Here is a 24,869-nt window from a genome sequence, read left to right on the forward strand (position 1 = left end):
GAAAAACTTAATTTAATTCATATTTTTGTTATAAAGCCTAATAAACCTGCTGCTGTCTGTCAGTGTTAATCAAAGAACAAAAGAAAAAGAGATAATCACCGAATGCTCTTGACAGTATCACTTTTGTAGCTTTAATAAGAATTTATCTATATTTAATTTATAATTTTTAAAATGAAGTCTGTGAAGTGTTTGATAATTTTATTCACTTTCTGTATATTTCCTACCTGTTAGACCTACCTGAAAATTTTAAAGCACAGTTTACTGGGGGTGACCCCTAATAATTACAATACATTCAAATCTCTGCTGCTAGAATACTCACCCATACCAAGCGTTCTGCGCATATCACCCCAATTTTGTATGATCTCCAGTGGCTTCCAGTTGCCTACCGTATTCAATTCAAAATTCTCCTGCTCACTTTTATATCTTTGCATGGCTTGGCTCCCCCTTGTCTCTGTAATATGCTCGTCCCCTACACTCCGACTCGCTCAGTAGACGTTCCTCCGACTATGGCCTTCTCGTTGTCCCTCGGCATCGCCTCTCTTCAGTGGGGGCAGATCATTCAGTGTTATTACACTCAAACTCTGGAATTCTCTCCCCCGCTCATTCTGTTGTGTTAATAATATATCTGAATTTAAATCAATACTCAAAACTCGTTTTCTGAATGTTATACCTCTGATTTGATTAATTGATTGTTCTGCATAATTACTAATACTTCTCTGAATGTTATGTTATGTCTCTTAAGTCCTGTTTTGTATTTTATTGTACTTGACTCTATTCTTCTGTATGATTCCCTGTCCATTATTGTTTTCATCATTGTCTACTTGTATTATCTCTTCCTTGATAATTGTAAAGAGTCCTTGAGCCCTGGAAAGGCGCTATATAAATAAAACATTATTATTATTATACCGATGCCTATACATTTATTAATTTCTCTCTCACTCTTTTTTTCATTTTTCAACACAGTGAGACTAAATACTCAAATGAAAAAGTAATAATTTTTATGTGCTTGTCACAAAATTAAAGAACAAAACTTTCAGTGCCCAATAACCTTCAAAGGGCATAATTACCAATATCTATATAATTGTTATTTAAAAAGAAATGTACAAATTACAAACAATACAACAAATACTAGAGATACAAATTAAATAAACTTGTTTTTCAGATATAGTAGGTTTATTTTACCATGTATACATTTCTTTAACATATTTTGTTGTTCTATTGACATTAATGACAAATATAGGCTATGTTCCCTTTAAGACCGAATCCATGGATACTGACACATATCCTGTTTTCACCCAAATATTTATGTCCACTTAAGCCATAACCAACTGTATTTACGTGAGATACTCCACACGATGGACATTTTGACAACTATGTGTGCATTTGACCATTCAGGCGCGAGGAGGCGCTGATCGTGTGCTGTCTAAGAGAACTGGGATTGCACACAAGAAAGAGAGAGCTGTATGAACTTCCTTCAAACACATTAATCTGTATTTATTTTTCACAATGAAGACTATCCAGTGTTATTTTATACATTTAATTATTTGGTCCCACTTTATATTAAGTGGCCTTAACTACTATGTACTTACATTTAAATTAATCATTTGATACAATGCACTTATTGTGTACATACATGTTTTTACATTGTACTTAAATTTTAAAAAACACCTGCATGTAATTACATTTGTAATTAATTTATGTAATTACATTTATAATTACACTGTTGACCCATCCCTTACACCTTACCCCTACCCATACCACCAAAGCTTTCCCTAACCTTACCTGTATCCCACCTCAATAGCAGCAAAAGTGTTTTGCAATTCAATATGAACCCAATAAGTACAATGTACTTATTTTTTGGATCCAAGCTTATATTAGTTAAAGCCACCTAATATAAAGTGGGACCAATTATTTAAAGGTGCCCTAGAACTTCTTTTTAAAAGATGTAATATAAGTCTAAGGTGTCCTCTGAATGTGTCTGTTAAGTTTCAGCTCAAAATACCCCATAGATTTTTTTAAATTCATTTTTTTAACTGCCTATTTTGGGGCATCATTAACAATTTAAAACGCGCGCTCCCCTGCCCCCGGAGCGCACGCTTGCCTTGAACAGCATAAACACAGTTCACACTGCTAATATAACCCTCAAAATGGATCTTTACAAGATGTTTGTCATGCATGCTGCATGCATACATCGGATCATGTGAGTATAGTATTTATTTGGATGTTTACATTTGATTCTGAATGAGTTTGATAGTGCTCCATGGCTAAAGCTAACATTACACACTGTTGGAGAGATTTATAAAGAATGAAGTTGTGTTTATGAATTATACAGACTGCAAGTGTTTAAAAATGAAAATAACGACGGCTCTCGTCTCCGTGAATACAGTAAGAAACGATGGTAACTTTAACCACATTTAACAGTACATTAGCAACATGCTAACGAAACATTTAGAAAGACAATTTACAAATATCACTAAAAATATCATGTTATCATGAATCATGTCAGTTATTATTGCTCCATCTGCCATTTTTCGCTGTTGTTCTTGCTTGCTTACCTAGTCTGATGATTCACCTGTGCACATCCAGACGTCCTGCCTTTGTCTAATGCCTTGAACATGGGCTGGCATATGCAAATATTGGGGGCATACATATAATATTCCTGACTGTTACGTAACAGTCGGTGATATGTTGAGATTCACCTGTTCTTCGGAGGTCTTTTAAACAAATGAGATTTATATAAGAAGGAGGAAACAATGGAGTTTGAAACTCAGTGTATGTCTTTTCCATGTACTGAACTCTTGTTATTCAACTACGCCAAGGTAAATTCAATATTTAATTCTAGGGCACCTTTAAATTTTTGTAGTATTTCACCTGAATATACTGTCCTATCAGGGCTCCAGACTGCAACCATTTTTCCTGCTGGTGCGACTAAATTTTGTTTGAAGTCACACTGGTGCGACCACACACATTGCACAACACTGATAAGAGCTGTCATTTCTGTTTCATATGAGAAACATCAAACGGAAAATGAAACGAAAGTGAAACGAAACAGTGCAACTTGTATGAGCTGTGCAGCATGGGTCATTTATCAGCTTGCAGCAATAATAGACAGTGCAGAGCAATCAAAACAGATACTCACAAGCTGATCTCAATCACGTGACACCATTACTACACAACGCTGGGAGATCCAATGAGAAAGCGTTTTAATTCACTGCAGAATTAATGACATTAGGTGTGTTCGGTATGAAGTGCATATCTAAAACAGAAATCAATTTCTTATAATTCAAAGCAATATCACCGCGTATTGTAATTTTGTGTGAGAACTCACTGAATTACATTTCAAACTGGAAAATCACACTAAAAGACAAGAGACAAAAATACTTTAGTTTTTTATTGATTAAAATTACTCAAATTTGACTGGCTAAGGGCCATTTACAGAGTGCTTATACAGAGATTATTTTATTAATGAATCCTGTCAAGTGAAATGAAATAAAACATAGCTCTGATCAATCTGATTCAAGAACAAATCCTTGAGTCTGAATTGCCTGCTTGCTCATTTGACTCCCTGAAAAGATATGTGAACTACCTGCTAAGGATGACATAATAATCTCTGTCATGTTTCAAATTACTACATGAATTGCACATGGCTTGAGGCAGAGGGATCGAGGGATCTTCGCTGGCATTCGTAACAAACCCACAACCTTAAAAAAACAAAATAAAGTTTGGATGAGAGCACAAGAGCCTAATCAAGAATCCAGAATCCAAACAAATAATGCAGTCCAATCTGCGAACTGGTTCAGCAGGTTGAAAAAAACTTTGTTTGGTATCACTTTAATTTATTTACTTATTACAGTGTAATTACACATTTAAGTACTGAGTAATACGTTTTGAGTGTTGCATAAACTGCTTTGACTAGTGTAACAAGTTAGTCATACATTTTTTTCTGGATAATGTATATTGGTCAAAATAAGTATTCACCAATAACATCAATTAAAGAGGAACATTGACAGGGGTGCACATGAGTGGTACGCAGGTGCGCATGTATGGTAAAAATAAACGATGCGCACCAGAAAACATGGAGGGAAGCGTTTTTGAGTACCAACATTTTTGAGGACCGGTTCACAGGGACACGTTTACTTTCTGGAGTAGGATTTTTCTCCATCTCTGGTAAAATAGCAATCATGATGATAAGTGTGTTCTTTATTTATTAGGTGAGCAATGGATCGCAGTTAATCTGTACGGATAAGATCCAACGGTTCAGCACACATGTGATTTGTGAATATACTGCTAAATTTATCCATCATAAAATGAACATTTATCATTTGGATGTGTTTTGTCTCACCAGTTAACACATTCAACCGATTTTAAAAGAGGAAGAAAAGAAAAATCGGGACTCACGAGCTGTTATCTGTCCCTCGAACACCGAATTAATTCCTCTTTTGAGTTTTTTTGCGCTTAGACACATACACACAAAATTATGTCAAAATACCTGTTTCGGCAAGTATTCTCTCAGTTATGTCATAAGTGAACAGTTGAGAAAGAAACCGGATGGGTGTCAGTTATTCGGTCCGTGCTTTCCTTCTTAAAGTGACAGCAGCCTAATATTCTTGCTGTTGTCTGTCATTAATGTTAGTAAAAAAATTAAATAAAAACTCATTATCATCATCTAACTTTTTCAAGAGAAAAGAAGATAGTGAGGGGAGCAGTCAGGAGGAAAGTGATGAGGACAGGTTTTGGGATAAGTGTGTCACGTAAAGTGTGCACCAAGCAACATCTCCAGGTGCTCCCTTGAGAAACAGACCAAAAAAGTTATGTGCACCCCTGAACATTGACGTTTATAGCAGCAAAAATAGTGGTGTGCTGCCACCATGCTCGCCATCTCTGCTCACTAGACGGGGACACATTTAGCTCAGCACACAGCATTCTTTTTGTTTCAAAATGTACATCATAAAAGCTGTTTTCTCTCTGGTTTGGTGTTAAAAATAACATTGTGAATGCTAAGTGAACCAGGACTAAATGCATCATTTTCTTTTTTGGTCCAGACCAAAAGAACCAAGAGAACCAAACTAGTGCAAACACACCCAAGACATAGTGGCACAGTGCAACTTGGCCCCTGATCCTGCCCTGCAGGCACACAAGGTAAACCCACATATGCACACATGCATTTCCTGTAAGGCAAAACCGTTGTGTTGTTCTTTCAAAAATTATGAAAATGTCTTACATGTTTATTCTGTATCTACTTTCAGTTTTATTCTTTTCATGGGTGTGATGCACTATAAATTCAGTCTGACACACACATATCAACTCACATTTCTCTAAACACAGACACTGTGTTTGGATGAAACCTAAATAACATAATTTATAAGTCACTCAAAAACAAGGACATTAATTATTCTCAGAACTAACTTTGTTTTTTCCTCTTTTGTTTTCGCAGAAAAATGTCGAGTTCAGGCTTATTTTCAATATTCGCTTCTCCAGGTCAAAGTGATGATGATGAAGACTATGATAGCTCTCAAAACCAAAGGTTAGTAAAAAAAATGTAATTTGCTTATTACTAAACAATTTTTTAAGATAGTTCATTTTAAATTTAGTTTGAAATGCTTTTTTTACGCTTTTATAGGCATAGTTTATTTATTATGTAAAAAATATAATTTTATATATAATTTTATATTAATTTAATTTATATTCATTAGATTCATTAACATATCCTATAATATTGAATTTTTTAAAAATCAAAAAAACATTTTAAGAAAATCATAAGTATGAAAAAGAAATCAAAAATGGATTATAACAAATGTAGGGGGAAGTTTATATATGAAAGGACAAACCGAATAAGATAATACAATGTGATCGCTGTGTTTTTTAAATGAATGTATATTTTTATCTTTACAGTGAGGAAATGAAGGGAGAGGTTCACAGTCATTTAGAGGAGAGCATTCGTCCATACATTGATCTGATCGACACTCTGCGGTCAGTTGGCATTCAGAAGGACTTGGCATTACCGACAATTGTAGTGATCGGAGACCAGAGTTCTGGGAAAAGCTCTGTGTTGGAAGTGTTGTCTGGAGTTGCATTACCAAGAGGAAGCGGTGAGCAGTGTTGGACAAGCTATTCAAAAATGTAGCCAAGCTACAGACTACTCTATAAAAAAGTTAGCTAAGTTGATACCCTTCAGTGAAAGTACACTACACGCTACATGGAAAAAAGAACTTGCTTTACTGAATTTACTTTATTTAGATTTTTTTTTTTTCATGTGTAATGTGTGAAAATTTTAGCTAGGATCTAATTTGTTCTGTGTGACGGGGAGCTTAGCGCATACTACACACTGTGCCACAGTACTGTAGCTTACAGCACAGCACTGCGTTAAAGCAGGGACATATAGTTTGGAACCACCCAACTAATTCAATTGTGTGAATGATTTATTTATTCTGGAACTGTTTCAATCGATTCAAACTCAAATGATAACTTGTGACTTTGATGATTTAAACTGGGTAAAAAGAACCAATTTAAAAGATTCCCAAAACAGACCCTATTGTTCTGATTCTAAAGAGCTGTCAGAGAGTATACACATACCTTACTGAAAAGTTTAAAATAGCTTTGACATGAAAAGCTATTTAGAAAATAACGATGCTACCGAGAAATTTTTGCCCATAACTTGCAGTGAAGAATCAAATTGTTCTTGTAACATTATCAGTTTTCTAATAATTGTTAACTGAACTGTGTTTGCTATAGGAATTGTCACCAGATGTCCACTAGAGCTGAGGCTGAAGAAAGTAACTGGTGTCAAGTGGAAGGCTGTTCTCTCCTACCGTGATACGGAAATTGAATTTGTGGATTCATCATTAGTTGGAAAACATGTTGAAACAGGTTAGTAAAATCTGTTTTGGTTTTTCTTTTAAAAGTGTTAAGAATAAAGTATTCAAAGCTTTTTAAAAAACACTGTTGCCTAATATGCATTAACATATTTGGTTGAGACTGAGGGAACTATGTGTAAAATTTTGCTGAATTATAGCTAAACTAAATGTACTATATATACTATCAAATAAAGTCTACCTTTAATGTAACATTAACCACAAAGGTAAGCCTAAAAAACATACTTAGTCACACTTTTACAGAGTTAAAGGGTTAGTTCACCCAAAAATGACATTTGTCATTGATTACCCTCATGTTGTCCCAAACCCGTAAGACCTTCGTTTGTACTCAGAACACAAATTAAGATATTTTTGATGTGGGTAAATCTGAGGGTATCTGATCCACACATAAGCAGAAATGACACTGCATCTTTTGAGGTCCAGACAGGTATTAAAAGACATTGATAAAACAGTAAATCAGTGGTTTGGAGCGCCAAAGTCACGTGATTTCAATGAATGAAGCATCGTTATGTCATAAGTCTTGAAATTGCAATGGTTCACGTGACACACAGTTTGACACAGGCTCTGAACCACTGATTCGAAACAAAAGATTCGTAAAGCTTCGAAGCGTCATGAAGCAGTGTTTTGAAATCAACCATCACTAGATATTGTTGAAAAAGTCCCTGAAAAAGTAAAATACCTGTAGAAAAAAAAAAAAAAAATAATAATAATAATTTAATGGTATTCAGAACAGGAATGAAAATTATAAGTAGCCTATAAAACAAACAAATGATAGTGACATTCATTATAAACAACATTAATAATAAAAGCCTAGCATAAACAAATATATTTAAAGCAAAACGAAACTGCCAGCATGTGGGAAATGCAAATAAACTTGGGCTCTAAAGATAGCACTGTCATTTGGAACAAATTCAAATGTGTCCAACATTTTTGCATGCTTGACGTGAATTGTATTGTATTGTGTCGTATGCCATTTTTGAATGTACTGTAAGTCGGAGCAAATTATAACAACACTGAGTATTCCAGAAAATACAGTTGGGTGAAAAACATAGGGGTGGCACGGTACATGAAAAAACACCCGAACCGTTCGGTTCGCTTGTCTCGGTTCGATTCGTGTGTGTGTCGCACGGTTCAACGCATACACAATGTTAGCCCTGTGCTCAGACAGTTTCACGCGAACATACATATAGACAGTAAAAGTGGAAGAGTGCTGCAGAAATGGTAAGTGTAGGAGATAATGAAGGCTGCCGCGTTGTTCAAATCTGGTGTGTGGGAACATTTTGGATTTCATGTTACTTACGATAACGAAAGTATAGCCAGAATGGTAAACTTCATCTTTTTAACTGCAGAGACAATAAATGCTAAACTGGAGTGCCAGGTTTTTTTTAGCTAAACATTCACAGCATCCAAAAATCAAATTACAACCGGCTGAAATGTTTTGAAATCACTTGTACCCTACCTGATCAAAAATATCCATAGGCTACTTTCACTCGATCTGCCCGTGTCTGTTTGAGTCTTTTCAATTGTATATAGGACATCTGTTGGGACAACTTGCCGGTCACGGATCATGGAAGTGAAACTTAAATCTGTCACAGGGGTGGTTGGATTTATTCACGCACATTAAAAATATTTATTAAAAGCTTCTTTCTTTTCACATTTTTATTTACAGCATTAACATAATAGGTTGTAGGCTATATTAACCTATTGGGAGAGAAAATCTATGGAAAATCAGATATTGAGCGCACCCATATGTCGTTTCATAACACCTCTGCGAAGATGCAACTGTGAGATTAGTAGTCGAATCAGGCTCCTCCTATCAAAGCATTGAATCATCGACTATTCAGGGTCACCCCTAATATATTTATGTTTAAAGTATTTTGACTTGTTTAAAAGACAGAGCTTTGAGTTCCTCTCTTTTTCTTTAAACTTTTTTTTTTTTTTTTGTAAGAGCTACACTTGAGTTGGCAGTTTGATAAATGCAAATTAATTTCAAACTTCGTGTGCTAAAAAGGCACAAGTTCCTGTAGAGATAACAATACACATTCTCTCTCTTTTTTTTTTTTTTTTGCCAAATAAACGAAAAGCATGTCATCAATGTCTTCTCTCTTGCTGTATCAAAATCTCACCTAGCTTTTACTCAGAGATGGTCACAATAATGTGCTTAATGTCAAGTCAAATTCAGTTAGTGCATGATTACATTACAAAAATGTTAATACTGTATCCTAAATTGTGGATAATTAACCTAATAAGCTATATATCATATGCTGAAGGAAATGTCTGGAGTGTTAAAGATTAAAAGAAAAAATAACAACAAGAACCGTACAGAACCGAAAACCGTGACCCTAAAACCGTGATACGAACCGAACCGTGGGTTTTGTGAACCGTGCCACCCAAAAACACTTGTGAAATTCACTTTTTACCCCTTAAAGGAACACTCCACTTTTTTTGTTTCGTTTTCGAATCCATTCAGCCGATCTCCGGGTCTGGCGGAACCACTTTTAGCATAGCTTAGCATAGTTCATTGAATCTGATGAGACCTATAGCATCTCAAGGAACTTTGCTGCCGTATGGGTGCAGCAGGCGCAATGATATTATGCAGCAGCTGTGACCCCCTGTTTGCACAGGGAGCGTGCCTTACAACCATGGAAACATTTGTGAGATCCACTGCGTAATATCATTTCGCCTGCTGCACCCATACGGCAGCAAAGTTCCTTGATTATTATGCTGGAACGAGAGTATAGTTCCTAGCCATATCGGCCTAGAAAATCACAACTTTTCATTTTCCGTCAGTCTTAGGACACAATGTAACTACAGAAGAGTCAAGTTTTAAATAGGCAAAATATTGAAACTCTTTGGTCATTTTTGAGCGAGATGCTAACGGTCTAATCAAATTCAATGAACTATGCTAAGCTATGCTAAAAATGGTACCGCCAGACCCGGAGATTGGCTGAATGGATTCGAAAACAGTAAAACTCAACTGTTTAACTCTAGGGGAGTTGGAAAATGAGCCTATTTTCAAAAAAAAAACTGGAGTGTTCCTTTAACATTTTCATTGTATCTGGTAATGTTGTCATTTGTGCTGTAAAACAATGCTGTGATTCTTGCAATTCAAAGAAGTAGTTACTAACGTAACCTTTGTTCCCTGAGATAATGGGAATGAGCATTGCGTATGGGGAAAACTCCATTGTTCTCTGAATACTGAAGCCTGATTGGTTCATGTGCAACAGACAAATGGCTTTGGACGGGGCCAACTGCCTATTTTAGTCACTCTGGAAGCCATTTTCATCCGAATTTTTCCAATGAGGAGTGGTAGCGTTGACTCGTGCAGGTGCAGCAAGCTATGCAATGCTCGTTCCCGTTATCTATCCCGCTTGGTGACAAGGGCCCCATAGCAGGCTACATGAAAGATAGGGACTTAAAAGTTTTGTCCAACAAAACAGGCTCCGGAAAGGAGCTGGAGCCCCTGGGGCATGATGCTGCCCGAAAAATCCCAGGGAAATGGTTAAGTGAACAATATCCATGCATGAAAAGCAGGGACGTCTAAGTTGTAAAACCTGGCAAGGATGGCGAGGACCAGCTGGTCACTGCACAGATGTCGGCAATGGACACTCTGCTAGACAAAACCCAAGAGGAGGCCATTCCCCTGGTGTAGTGAGCCTTCCCCCCATAGGGCACTGCAAGTCCAAAGACTTGTAAGCCAGTGCTATCATGTCTACAATCCAATGAGATAGTCTCTGCTTCGTAATTGGCAGCCCCTTCGAGCAGCCTCCGAAGCACCCAAATAGTTGCTCTGACTGCCTGAACTAGCTAGAGCACTCAATGTACACTCTAAGGCCCGAACCGGGCAGAGTGGGTATGGCACTTGCTCATCCTCAGTGGAAGGGAGAGCAGAGAGCATTATGACCTAAGCTCTGAAAGGTGTGGAAAGCACCTTAGGCACATAGATTCTTGGTCTAAGGATGAATTTACTGTCATTACCACTGAACCACTGAAAGAGCCTGCAAATTGCCAACTTGCTTGACCGATGCAAAAAAACTAGTAGAAGGGCTGTCTTTAGCAAGAGAGGCCGAAGGTTGGTTGTTGTGAGTGGCTCAAACGGAGGGCTTATGAGCACCCTCAGGACTGTGGATAGGTCCCAAGATTGCACCATGTGGGGGCGAGGTTTATTCAGCCTCCTGGGCCCTCTGAGAAACTTAACGACCAAGTCTTTTTTCTCAATATACTGGCCAGCTATAGGAGTGTGGTTTGCTGCAAAGTATACCTTGTGCGTGGACGGGGTGCATCCACCATCACGCAGCTCCTGTAGAAATGAGAGTATTGATGCGATATTGTACGGTAGAGTCTATATCTTGGGCTGAAAACCAGCTGGTGGCCAGGGAAGCTTGGTGTACACTTTTTCTTCCACTCTGTCAACTGAAGTGAGGGCAGACAAAAAGGAATAGTGAATGCATCCTGAATTGGGGGCGGTGCGCACCATGACTTAGTCAGGTCTTCGTAAACTTTGGGTGTCGCCCCAGCTGCAGTAACCACTAATCGAGGTGACTGTAGGCAGGCTCCTCTTGAGCCTCCACTCCACTACAGCCTTCGTAAAGTTCACCCAGTCCTCTGCTTTAGATGCAGCCAAAGACCTAGTGTAATCAAAGTCCTTCTCTGAGCCACCAAATGAAACCATACTGCTCACACCGGATGAAGAGTACTGGAGACTCACGGTTGCTGGGCTGACATAAGCTCGCTACAGCTTGTTGCTCCACCCCGTGGCTTCACTGTTTCTTAAATCACATCTCGAGAGGGGAAGAGAATAGGAGAGCAATGCTAGACTCAAGCTGGTCTCTGTGAGCACAGCCTTGGCATGGGTGTGTCCCAGGCAAGCGATACACTCGGTGTGCTGCTCCGAGGGAAGCAGGGAAACTCTGCATAAGCTACACTCATGGTGCACCATTTTGCAACAAATGTCACTTAAAATTTGCTATTTTAAGTGGAATTTACTCTGACAGAGTCACCAGATAGCCGCAGGAGAGAAGCGCTGCTAAAGCGCTGTTAATCTGCTGCTTGAGGCTTGTTTTAACGGCGAGCAGAAAGACTTCTTCTCTTCAGAGTTAGTGAGAAGATTATCTTTGTGCTTGAAGGAGAAAAATTCTGATGAAAATGCTTTTCAGCACGACTTGAATAGGCAGTCAGCCCATCCATTTTGGCAGGCTGAAAAACCATCATCTATGCAAGTGCTATTGACAGCTTGACGTAATGCAAGTGAACCGCATTGAAAGGGAACATCAATTTATGGTAGCATAATTGACACCTTTTATATGATGAAAGTTAAAAAGCTAAAATATATGAGTGTGTTACAGCCCAGAATGTGCTGGCGGGAAAAGGGGTGGGAATATGTGATGAGCTCATCACTTTAGAGGTCATGTCACCAAATGTGTGTGACCTCACACTGATCGATCTACCTGGAATTGCCCGAGTCCCAGTACAAGGACAACCAGAGGATATTGGAATACAGGTGAGCTGTATAATCTGATTTATCATGCCCCATTCAGTACCATACCAGTTTTAAAACTATGTCTAATATCTTGTAGATTAAAAGTCTGATAACAAAGTTTATCGAGATGCAAGAGACTATAAACCTGGTAGTGGTCCCTTGTAACACTGACATCGCCACAACAGAAGCATTAAAAATGGCACAAGAAGTAGATCCTGAGGGCAAAAGAACAATCGGTAATGCCACTCTCACCAAATATATTCGATATATATGAGCACCTGAGTCAACAAATGCACAATCTAACATTTACTCTGTTTTTCATTCTCATTTCACAGCTATTTTGACCAAGCCAGACCTCATAGACAAGGGAACAGAGAAGAACATTCTGGACATTGTCCACAACAAAGTAATTCCTCTCCACAAAGGTTACGTCATGGTGAAGTGTAGAGGACAACAGCAGATCGATGAGAAAATTCCACTGGAGGAGGCGACAGAAATAGAGAGAGATTTCTTCCAAAACCATGACTATTTCAGGTCTGAGGATAATATAATTTAAGTTAGTGTTGCCAAAAAAAAATAATGCCTGAAAGACTTGATTTGAACTGTTTAGGTCAGGTTTTGTTTTCAATTTTAACTAGTTTTGTCTACATTCTTAAAAATAAAGGTTTCAAAGGTGATGCCGTGATGCCACAGAAGAGTGTGAAGAACAATTTATAACCATTAAAGAACCTTTTTTATTACTAATAAAAGTGTTCAATTGATGTTACTATTCTTAATACCTGGTAAACAAGCTATTTGGACTAAACTAAACCACCTTACAAAAACTGCTTTGTCATTTTCTACAGATGCCTCTTGAAAGAGGATAAAGCAACTATTAAATTTCTTGCCATCAGACTGACTCAGAATCTTGTCGATCATATCAAAGTAAGTTTTTAAATGTCTTACTGCTTACACTGAACACTAAACATGTAGTTGTACAAAAGAAACTTCAGTTTATGGCAGCGTGAATTGTAAGTGGATTGAGAGACATAATAAATCATGTTTTGTTGTTTTTGCTCCATCTTTGCCAGAAATCACTGCCACAGCTCAATGAGCAGATAATAACACAATTGTGGGACGTGAAGAATGAGCTCAAAGAGTATGAGGCTGGACCACCAAATGACCCTAAGGGGGCCAAACAGTTCCTCATTGAAGTAGGATCTCAAGTCATCACAACTTTTTGCTTCTGAGAATTATCATTTAGTGTCCAAATTGCAGGAAACTTTTTGTGTTTGTTGTGATATTCTCCTTCTTCATTGTGTACCTGCTGTAAAATATCTTGGCATCAGATGGTCCCAAATCTCATCCACTGTTCAAGCACACATACACATCACTGTCTGACACTAGGTGGTGCTATGTTATAGAGTTCATGATTGAAACGCTGCATCTTCCTTGTGTTGTTGTTGTTGTATTGTAAATTATTTTCCAAATATGTTTTTTTTTAACCTCCCTGGAGAAACACTTTTGCTTGAAAATGTACAATAACATGCTTATGTAACAAATATTATCTCTTTATCACAGATCTTAAAAAGATTCAATGATCAAATCAACTCCTTATCATCAGGGGAGCTGATTAATCCAGAAAATGTGTTTTCCCAGCTTCGGGCTGAATTCAAGAAGTGGAATGATCATCTTAACCATACAAAGTCATCCTGTCAGTATATTTTCAACATTATACATGCTATAACCTTGAATTCACTGCTGTTGTGATTTTCTAAGAGTTATAAGCTTACAAAAAGTCAGTTAATTTTATAAAAAAATCCATCTTGTTTCCTAAACAAGTTTGCAGTTTGAAAGAGTTTAGCCAGAATTACAGAGGAAGGGAATTGCTCGGTTTCAGCAACTACAGAATGTTTGAGTGGGTTCTGCAGCGCCAAGTGGCCACACTTAAGAAGTCAGCCATGGAATTGCTCAGTGTCATCAAAGGTACCATCACACATCTTATCGCCATTATAAAACTAAATGATTAGATCACAACTGAAATGATGTATAATAGTTTTAGTATATCTAAATTGTGAAACTTTATTTATTTAACGTTTATTTATTTATTTATTTATTTATTTATTTATGTATTTCTCCTGAAGACATCATCCTCAAGCAATTCAAGGATGTGTCCTATAAATGCTTTCGGAACTACTCTGTACTTCAACATATCACTGAGGTAAATATTGCTACAATAATCATTTTTCAGTTATTCATTTTGGGATAAAATCCATTTCGATAGGCCTAATTTCGGTGTTCTGTTATGTGTTTTTGCAACATAGAAAAAATTAAAAACATTACAGAACAATGTAAACTTACAGAAAAATGTGCTTTTCATTCAACAAAACAGTTAAAACTGTAAGGGCATTTAAATTATTTTTATAAATCAGAAAAAAAGTTGAAAAAATACTCTTGTTTTAATTTTTTTATGAAATTATCATTAATTATCATTAATGTACCCTTTAAAAAAAAATAAAAAAATTTTATAAGGAGGTATCACCGAAATTGAGAAGCTCTTCCACTGTAATTGCCTCACTTGCTGTGTGCTTTTGTGTTTGTAACCCAATGCTTTGTAAGCCAATATTCCAACCCCCAAAACCTGGAATATTCCTTTAATCGGGTTCTCTTTCCTCTTCATTTGAAACCATAGACCAAAATCAACAACATTCAGTCAAGTCAGGAAGATAAGACTGAACAGAGGATCTCAGAGCAGTTTGAAATGGAAAACATGGTCTTCACTCAAGATCCCATCTACTTGAAGATCTTGAATGAGATTAGCGAAGAGACATTTTCAGAAAAGCAATTACCTGTCTTTGACATAAAGAGCAAGTACAGTGAAATGCTGCAGGCGTATTATGAGGTAGATTTTTTCTAATTTTCAGTAACAAATATGAAGCTTTGTTCAGAGACTGAATGAACTGCAGTTCTTAGTACCTCTGTGATTTTCTTTCAGATTGTGGTGCAGCGGATGGCTGACCAACTGCCCATGATGATCTCTTTTTTCATGCTGAAGCAGACTGCTCAGCTCCTGTCTACTGACATGTTGAGTTTACTGGACGGGGCAGATGTGAGCGAGCTCCTGTCTGAGGCCACTGAAGTTGGTACAAGACGCAGAGACCTACATGCCCGTCTGGACCGTTTGACTGCAGCTCAGAAAGCACTTAATGATTTTATTTGAGGGACCTACTGAATTGTCACATCTGTTTAAGATTTTTCATGTCATGTGATTCCTTAATCTTCTCATTTGTTCTTCTTCTTGTTGTTTTTTAATGAGGACTAGCATCCATAGGTGCATTACCAAAACCTTCTGCTCCAGAACAGAGTTTGGATTCTATTCATTAGCCCTGTCATCCTATTAAATTAAAAGAAAGCTTTACTGTTTATCTCACTTGACCATTTTATTAAATATTTGAGGTCTGTTTTTCCTCATTTCTTCTATCATATTGTTCCTTTCCTGCTCATATTTAGTACACTCAGTAATTGCATGAGATATAGTCTCCTCAACCTGCCATTGTTCATGTAATCCATTTGGATGTTTTCCTATTATTTTGGGAGTGCCGTTTAAATTGAAATACCCTAAACTTATTCTACTGTAAATAATTTTTTTTTTCTTGATTTACCTAGATATCTGATTTTTTATTTACTTTATTAATTAAGCTGTAAACCCCTTTCCCCACTGTTCCACTTTATTGCTTTTAGTATATTAGTACTGTATCCACATTTTTCTGTTGCTTAATTAATTAGATTAATAAGTTCTCCTCATGCTTTGTGGTCATGCTTTGTTTGATGTGTTAGGTTTTCATTGGTTGATTTTGTCATATGTTAATCAGTTCTGTTTTGTCATTGGTTCATTGTCTTTATCATGCTCAGGTGTATCTTGTTTGTCATAGTCCATGTGTTTATATAACCCTTTTGTTTCCATAGTCCTTTTGTTAGCTTTGCTTTTTTCATGTAACCATGTCAAGTTCAAGTCATAGTCAAGCACTCTTGTTAATGCCACTGTTTACTTCTGTTTGTTTTGTATTTGGTTTGTGTTTTGCTCATTAAACTGCACTGTAAACCCTAATAAGTTGCTTCTACTCAAATTATTTGTGGAAACACATCCCCGCAGTTTAATTGAGTAGCTAAAAATACTTGTTTTACCTTCAAATCTTGTTTTAAGTTGACTTAATGTGGTCTTCCCATTGAATAAATTATTTTTTATATTTATTCAGATAACGTAAAAGTACACTTAACTAAAATGTCCTAGTTTATATGTTGTTGCATTTCTTTTATTGAAAATGCAATATCATTAAAACAAATGATTGCTTCTCATCAACTGCAATGTTTGAGCCCTTACATTTCATAGCTAAACTTTGATAAAATATACTGATTTAACAGCATATCAACCATATCAGTTAATAAATACATTTATAGGTGCTTGAATAAAGTAAAGTAGGAATTAGTAACAAAACATAAACTGTCTGAAAATAACCAGTGACTAATCCCATATATAAGAAAAAAGGTCTTCATGATGTAGTGATTTTTACTTTGTCCATCCAAGGACGTGAAGTAAAATAGGAATTGGTACTCATGTCACCGCTGACGTTGTGATTTTTGGATCACACGTCTCTTGTGTGTGGTTATGAGTACATCAGATGACCCACTACTGCTAGGAAGCATGCTCTTCTGATACACTGTCTCGGAGTCGAGAGGCAAAGACTGTTCTACACCCTGAATGTGAGTCAACAGGGAGATGATACGTATGCTTCTGCTTTGAGTGCAATACAGGAATTTTTTCCCCTAAAGTTAATGTGGTTGCTGAACTTTACCGCTTCCGCCAATGTGCGGGCGAGACCACAGACCAGTATGTCGTTGCTCTGTGTGAACTGCTCTGTGCCACCTGCAAATTGGGCCTAAGGGAGGACGAGATGATCCGTGAGCAGCTGGTTGAAAAGACTAATTCAGCTCGCATTAGAGAACGGCTGCTGCTGGAAGTACCACTCGACCTTAAGAAGCTGTGACTACCACGCGGCAAATTGAAACTGCAACAGCAGAGGCCAAAGCGATGATAACGTCATCGGACAACTCAATACAACAGTTCAACAACACAACAGGCCCCGACGGAGCAAAAGCAAAGTCAGCATGATGTGCGGACCTCCTAAATCCACCGGTTCACTAACCATCTACCGCTGTGGATCCAAGCAGCATGCAGCTAATTTTCTCGGATGCCCTGCTAAGGATGCGATGTGCAGGAACTGTAACAAAAAAGGACATTATGCTAAGGCATGTCATGGAAGCAAACGGGTGAGTGAAATTACAGTGCCTGAAGTGATCGTGTTAAATATTGAACATTCTGCTCATGACTGTGGCAAAATAATGTGTACAGTACAAATAAGTGTAAGCACAGGACAAAAAACGGGATGTTCAGCTAATGGTAGATACTGGATCAGCTGTGTCTATATTACCAATGTTCATTTACACTGCATTGTTTAATCAAGCACCCCTCTCATCACTGAAACTCAGTCTAGTTAGTTTTGGGGGCGATGCAATTGAAGTGAAAGGATGCCTGGCACTGCCATTGCACTACCTGTACATCATACAAAAGGGATCAGCTGTGCTGGGCAGAGACCTCTTTACTGGACTGTGTTTACAATTATGTGATGGCCAGATCAGTACAGCCCAATGTGTCACTCCTGTCTCATCTGTGGCTGCAAGCTCTGAAAACAGACTGGGATGTGCAAGAGGATTTGTACATCGTGTCAAGATTCGGCCTGAGGTTCAGCCCATTTAACAGAAACTCAGGCACTTACCTTTCTCAATCCGCGATGAGGTGTCCAAGGAATTACAGAAGCTTGTACAACAGGATGTAACGAGCCTGTGGATGCATCTGAGTGGGTCTCCCTGATAGTGGTCACCAGAAAAAAATACGGGGGGATTCGGCTCTGTGTCGACTTACGTGAGCCTAATAAAGCCATCGTAGTGGACAGTTTTTCTGTTCCGCATATGGAGGAGATGTTCGCAAACCTGTGTGAAGCCAGAATATTTCCCACATTAGACCTCCAAAGTGCTTACCTTCATCAGGTTGCATGAGGACAGTCGAAAAATTACTGCGTTTATTACGCATGATGGGTTATTTTGTTTTAAAAGGGTTCCGTATGGACTGGCCTCAGTTTCAAAGCTTCCAAGGGATGATGTCTGAAATCCTTAAAGGTCAATCTGGAGTTTATTGCTACTTAGACGACATCATGGTCTAGGAAAATGATGATAACCTGCAATTCATGCTGCAGCAAATTGACATGGCAGGACTGAAACTGAACACAGCAAAGTGTCACTTTAGACAGCCAGAACTGTCATTTCTGGGCCACATGCTGTCTGGGAAGGGATTGCGGCCTGATGCTTTGCATGTCTCTGCAGTAGAAGACACTCCGCCCCCGTCTGATGATGTTAGTCTTTGTTCATTTCTGGGGCTTACGTCATGGTATTTTAAGTTCATACCAAACTTTGCTACCGTGGTAGAGCCAATGTGCATGCTTTTACGAGGCTCTGTCCCGTTCATGTGGTCACCTGAGGCTCAGGAGGGCTTTGAGACTGTATAGAGACTGATTGTGAATAGTGCTGCCCTCACACTTTTCAATCCAGAACTAAACACTATTGTGACCACAGACGCCTCAGACAATGGAATTGGAGGTGTTCTTACCCAGCTGCATGCAGACAACATAGAGAAAACAGTGGAATTTTCCTCACACACCCTTACAGCAGCAGAAAGGAAGACTCCACGGTAGAAAAAGAAGCACTAGCATGTGTTTGGGCCACAGAGAGTTAGAGGACCTACCTGTGGGGACGACACTTCATATTGTATAAAGATCACAGCCCACTGACCAATATTTTGACATCTAAGGGTCAAGGCTGAGCAGGTATGCGCATAGCCAGATGGTCAGCTAGGCTGATGGCATTTACGTACGGCATTCAGTATAAACCAGGGTGTGAGAATGTGACTGCAGACTGTTTATCTCGCTTACCACTGCCTAGTACTGAACCGAATCTGGAACATGATGTTGAAGTTGTAGCACTCACTACGCTCACTGCAATAACCAGCTCTGAGTTCAAAGCAGCATGCGTTTCTTGTCCTATTCAAGCCGAGCTATGCAGACTACTCACTTCAAAATGGCCAAAGTGTGCAAAAGCACTGGATCATGCTTTACATCCATATTTTCAAGTACGCCATGAACTTTCACTCCAGGATAGTTGTGTGGTGAATGGGACCAGCCGCCTCCTAGTTCCAGAATGTCTCCTGCCTTAGTTCATTGCGCTTGCACACGACACGCATCAGGGCATTGTGAGGACAAAAAGGAGGCTGAGAGAACTCTACTGGTAGCCTGGCATGGACGCACAAGTGGACACAGAAGTCCGGAGATCGAGATGAGAAAGCGCATCTTGTAGTTTAATTTAGGCTACATTCTGTTTTCATAGTGAACGCACAAATAAAAGTAAACACTTTGTGGCTGCGAATATTGTCTTTTATCTGTGTGATCAAAAATGGAGTATGCCATTTAACAATGTTCGATCGCACCGGCGCCTCTCACACAGGCACACACACACACACACACACACACACACAACATGCGCGTGCCAGTATTGAGTTCTCTTCTTCTCTTAATGAACCATAACACACACAAATTATGCCAAAATGTCAGTTTTGTCAAGTGTTTTTCAGAAAGAGTAGCTTAACCCACCATTCAAGCAATTGCAATTAATTTGAAAGTGAAAGTCGAAACATCGAAAGCTCAGCCGAACAGCTGATCAGCGGGTTTTTATTTTTCATGTCAAAAACATTCCTTGTGGCGGAGAGCACGGTTCATGGTTGCATAGCAACGAAAGACACTACAGGAGCGCAAGCTTTGGAAACAAGAAGAAGAAAGCTGCGTGGCTGCGTTTTTAGACGCGATATGTGAACAGCCCCATAAGCGTTTTTAAAAAAAAAAAGAGGTAGAGGCCCCGCCCCCCGGTGACACCGGTGTTGTGTAATATTCGGTTCCTGTGAAAAACTGTTCCAGTGGGTGGAGTATACGTAAATATTCATGATATTTCCCCTGTTGTGGGCGTAGCCTTGATACAACGCGCAGAAGAATGGAACTGAAAATATTAGTGCTCAAATCGAACTCGTTTAATGGATTATTTCGAAATGGTAATGAAGATTTAATGTTAAGCATAAACTGCAACAGTTGACATTTTCAAAACTATGAATATATTGTGTAATGTAATATGAATCGTCTGTGCTGTTTTGCCTGATTACAGACACAGCAAACAATCAGCGATTATGCTCGTCTAGGCATTTGATGTCTTTATCTTTTATTTATTTATTTTATTTGTGAGGTTTTCGATTTAATTTGAATATTTTGGTTAGTAGCCTGTATTATACCTTTTTGCCATTTGGTGACAGCAGAGTGTTAACAACAATGCCTGAAATAAACATCTGTGCCCAAGATAGCCTGATATGAGTATTTGTGTAATTCTTCATTTATTTCATAGCCAGTGTTTTCCAGCCTCCACAGCCATGTCAGTAAGGCTCAAACTGTCTTTATCAACACCAAACTACACATTTTTCCTGTTTTCTCATATTATACTGGACATTATGTAAAATTATAATTAAAGTAACACAATTTCACATTTGCTTGTATCTGTCACAAATATTATTTTATTTTTATTTTAAAAAAAAAGCTTTAACAAAGCAACAAGTACTAATCGATTATAATAGTGTTGTGTGGGTGTTTACACTCACCACGAGGTACTCCACTTTCTAAATAAATACTTCTTTAATTAACCAGGGTCCTTTAAAAAAAAACCTTCTATATATTCAAAATTACACCAGAAAAGACTAAAATAAACTACCAAAGCTTCAAATAAACAAAGAAAACAATTCAAAATAAAACAAAATAGGACAAATTAAATGAAAACCAAGGCAATCTGTTACAAAAATACAAAAAATATACAAAAAATAATCAATCACACATCACTTAATTCTCAAATAATAATAATAATAATACAAAAAATAATTTCCAACTCATTTCATACTTGTTACAAAAAAACACCAATCTCACTCTCCAGGTGATCTGGTTATTGGGATTCTCAGGGGTGCTCCCAATCTACAAATACATAATTAAAATAACTTTACATTCTTCTCAAAACCCCCAACCAATCTCACACACCTCATATCTTTTAAAACACCCATATTACCCTCTGGTTGCTCTAGTCACCAGGGTTCTCGGCAGCACTCGTGGTCTACAAATACCATCATTAACCAAACGCCCCGACACTATTTCCTTGTCAAATCTAACCCCTTAAAAATTACTATTACTCACACTATCCTCCGTCAGTGCTGAATTTGTTTGCCGTCAATACCACATCCACCCCACACCCCATCCTGATGATTACATATTTACCTGGGCTGACTAAATCTAAAAACTACATTACACATCTTTCATCACTCTTTTAAATTCATTCATCACCTGCAGCAACTGCTCTAAGACTGTTGCCATTTCCCCACTTCCTTGGAAGGGGGCCTTAGACCATCATTTAACTCTGGGGGGATTGCTGCAGCTTCTATACCCTGCACCGATCGTAGCTCTCTAAAGGGATTCCTATGCTGTTCCGCTGTGGCCCTTTGCAAGCGTCGAACTAAAATGTCTGTCCCAGTGGTTATTAATTGATCCTCCTCCCTGAAACAATCCTCTTCTGCACTCCTTCCCCTTTCAACCCTTGTAAACAGGCTCACTGGTACCACCACCCGGAGCTCCTCCCAATTTTTCTCAGACCCAGAGGATGCTCTGCTTGAATTTGAGTCAGTACTTTGATGCTGAATTGACTCTACAGGGTCCTTCTGTAACTTTCCACAACAGCTTAACTCCAAACAATACACATTCTTTGGTGGACGTGATTGATGCACTGGAACTATGTTATGGACTGCCTTGTCCGGGTCCAATCTCTCCAACACACAGTGAGGCAAATCCTGGATTGTCCTGGATTTTATTTCTTTCCCTCACTCTTTGATTTCGTAGATACACAAGATCACCTGGATTCAAACTGACATCTTTTACCACCCCTTTTCATCTTTGTCTCTGCTTCGCCAAACTCTGTAACCACTTCTGTGTCAACTTATATGCCTGTTGTAGTTTATGCTGATGTCCAGTCACCCACATCTCCACCCGACCTTCTCTTCTTTCTGCCACACCACCACTTAACCAGTGGTCAACTGGGAGATCAGGACTCCTGCCAAACATCAAAAAGAATGGAGAAAATCCAGTTGTACCATTTTCAGTAGTATTATATGCAAACAGTACTTCATGCAAGTATTCATCCCTTCTCAATTTCTTTGTAGGAGGAAGGGCCCTGAGCAGGTCATGTAAAGTTCTATTGAATCGCTCACACTGCCCATTACCTTGGGGGTGAAATGCTGTAGTTTGACTCTTTTGTATACCATAAATTTCACATAACTGCTGCACAACTTCGGCCTCAAAGCACTGCCCTTGATCAGAATGAATTCAGGCTGGGACTCCATATCAATGAATCCACTCCTTGACAAGCACCTTGGCCACTGTTATGGCCCTCTGATCAGCTGTAGGTATGGCTACTGTGAATTTAGAAAATACATCAGTTATAACAAGCACATTTTCTTTTCCACTTCGAGAACATTCTAGCATGATAAAGTCCAAAGCCACAACCTCCAAGGGTTTGGATGTTTGAATACTATTCATCACTGTTCTTACTTTAGGCTAAACATCCTTAGACACAATACATCGAAGGCAGTTCTTGCAGAGCTCCTGAACATCCTGGTACATCCCGGGCCAATAAAAACGTTGCCATACTAATTTGAACGTTCTATCAATCCGCTGATGACCTTGACGGTCATGCAGCTGACTCAGAAGTTCCTGCTTTAAGACTTGAGGTAACAGAAGCTGTTTTACCCAACCCCCTCTAGCATCTGCAATGACCCTATAGAAGATGCCTTCATGTTCTTCCACTTTATCCCACTGTCTTAACAGCGCCAGTGTATCTTTTAACTGCTCTTTTCTTTCTTTCTTACCTGGCCCTTTCCCCTTACTCCAATAGAACTTGAACCGGGAGATGAAGGGGTCCTGTTCTTGCAAGCTCTGCAAATCTTGTGTCTGGAATTCAGGGAAAACTGAAATGACATCCACTGCAGCTACACATTGTGGTAAAACACTCCCTTCCTCCTGTCCTCCTACCGCATTTTGTTGGGACAGGGCATCAGCGTTTCCATTTCTCTTTCCCGGATGGTACACAATTTCAAAGTCGAACATGGCTAACTGTGAGGCCCATCGTTGCTCTACCACCCCCAATTTAGCAGTCTTCAAATGGATTATTATCAGTAAACACGGTGAACTTATTCCCAATTAAATAATCCCGGAATTTCTTTGTTACTGCCCAATTAAGGGCAAGGAACTCCAGCTTTATTGTACTGTAAAGTTCCGATTCCCTTAGACCTCTACTAGCATAGGCTTCTGCTTACCTCCCACATCCTCGGAAAGCACTGCTCTGAGTCCTGTATGGCTGGCATCTATTTCAAGCAAGAAAGGCTTAGTGAAGTCAGCATAAACTATCACGGGAGAAGATGTTAATTTTCTTTTTAATGTTTGAAAAGCTTCTTCAGATTGTTCATCCCACTTCTGTCTGAATTGTTCATTAGTTACCTATACTCTTTTCTTTTGCTTCTTACTCTTTAGCCTGTCCCCCACGGCGGCCAACTGATGTAGCAGCGCTGCAATCCAGGCGAATCCTTGAACAAAACGTCTGTAATAGCTTGCAAATCCCAAAAAAGATTGAAGCTCTTTCGCTGTCTGAGGTTTCGCCCATTCTGCCAATGCTTGAATTTTCTCAGGGTCTGTCGCCACCCCCTCACTAAAGATGACATGACCTAAGTAACATACCTCTTGTTGGAAAAAACGTCTCGGTTACAAAGGTAACCCTCGTTCCCTGAAGGAGGGAACGGAGACGTACGTCGGACAGACCGACGAATAGGAATCTCGCTAGAGAGGCCAATCTACTTCGAGTGTAACTAAAACGAGCCAATGCACATTGGCATGCAATCATATGCATCAGCTGCTCGCCTCGCAGCGCGGGTATATAATGAGCAGCAGGTGCGTTGCATCTTCAGGTTTTCGCTGAGGAGCCGAACCGGATAGGCGGCAGCATCAGCGGGGTACAGCGACTGTGGCGACGGGACGTACGTCTCCGTTCCCTCCTTCAGGGAACAAGGGTTACCTTTGTAACCGAGACGTTCCCATTCAGTCGGTCACGTTCGACGTACGTCGGACAGACCGACGAATAGGAATCCCTACCAAAGCGCCACAGGAGCTGCCCCCTTCCAGCGCTCTGTTGTAAGCCACCTGAACCCCTTGCCTGAGGATGTTGGGACAGGGCTAACACAGAGAGAGTCGATCACTGCTGTTCCCCAAAACCCATTCAGTGAGACTATTGGATAACGCTGGGAAAGCGTA

General features: G+C 39.0%; 1 protein-coding gene across 1 annotated transcript; it reads left to right on the plus strand.

The window, feature by feature from the left end:
• Positions 1-5,495: 5,495 nt before the first annotated feature.
• On the plus strand, positions 5,496-15,550 carry LOC137014969 (interferon-induced GTP-binding protein Mx3-like). The gene is made up of 13 exons (XM_067379557.1): positions 5,496-5,524; positions 5,893-6,089; positions 6,733-6,867; positions 12,218-12,372; positions 12,449-12,587; positions 12,687-12,885; positions 13,197-13,275; positions 13,422-13,544; positions 13,912-14,044; positions 14,173-14,316; positions 14,475-14,551; positions 15,023-15,232; positions 15,326-15,550. Exons 2-13 carry the CDS (start codon positions 5,900-5,902, stop codon positions 15,548-15,550), a joined length of 1,809 nt encoding a protein of 602 aa, XP_067235658.1. The 5' UTR covers positions 5,496-5,524; positions 5,893-5,899.
• The last annotated feature ends 9,319 nt before the right edge of the window (positions 15,551-24,869 follow it).

Source organism: Chanodichthys erythropterus, chromosome 24 (genome assembly GCF_024489055.1).
Source record: "Chanodichthys erythropterus isolate Z2021 chromosome 24, ASM2448905v1, whole genome shotgun sequence".
Lineage (NCBI taxonomy): Eukaryota > Metazoa > Chordata > Actinopteri > Cypriniformes > Xenocyprididae > Chanodichthys > Chanodichthys erythropterus.

Excerpts from the sequence above, each read along its gene's own strand:
- LOC137014969 (XM_067379557.1), top strand. The coding sequence starts at position 5,900 with ATGAAGGGAGAGGTTCACAGTCATTTAGAGGAGAGCATTCGTCCATAC. Across the intron at positions 6,868-12,217 it reads TGGAAAACATGTTGAAACAG|CCCAGAATGTGCTGGCGGGA; the intron begins GTTAGTAAAATC and ends AGTGTGTTACAG. Across the intron at positions 14,552-15,022 it reads TACTTCAACATATCACTGAG|ACCAAAATCAACAACATTCA; the intron begins GTAAATATTGCT and ends TTGAAACCATAG.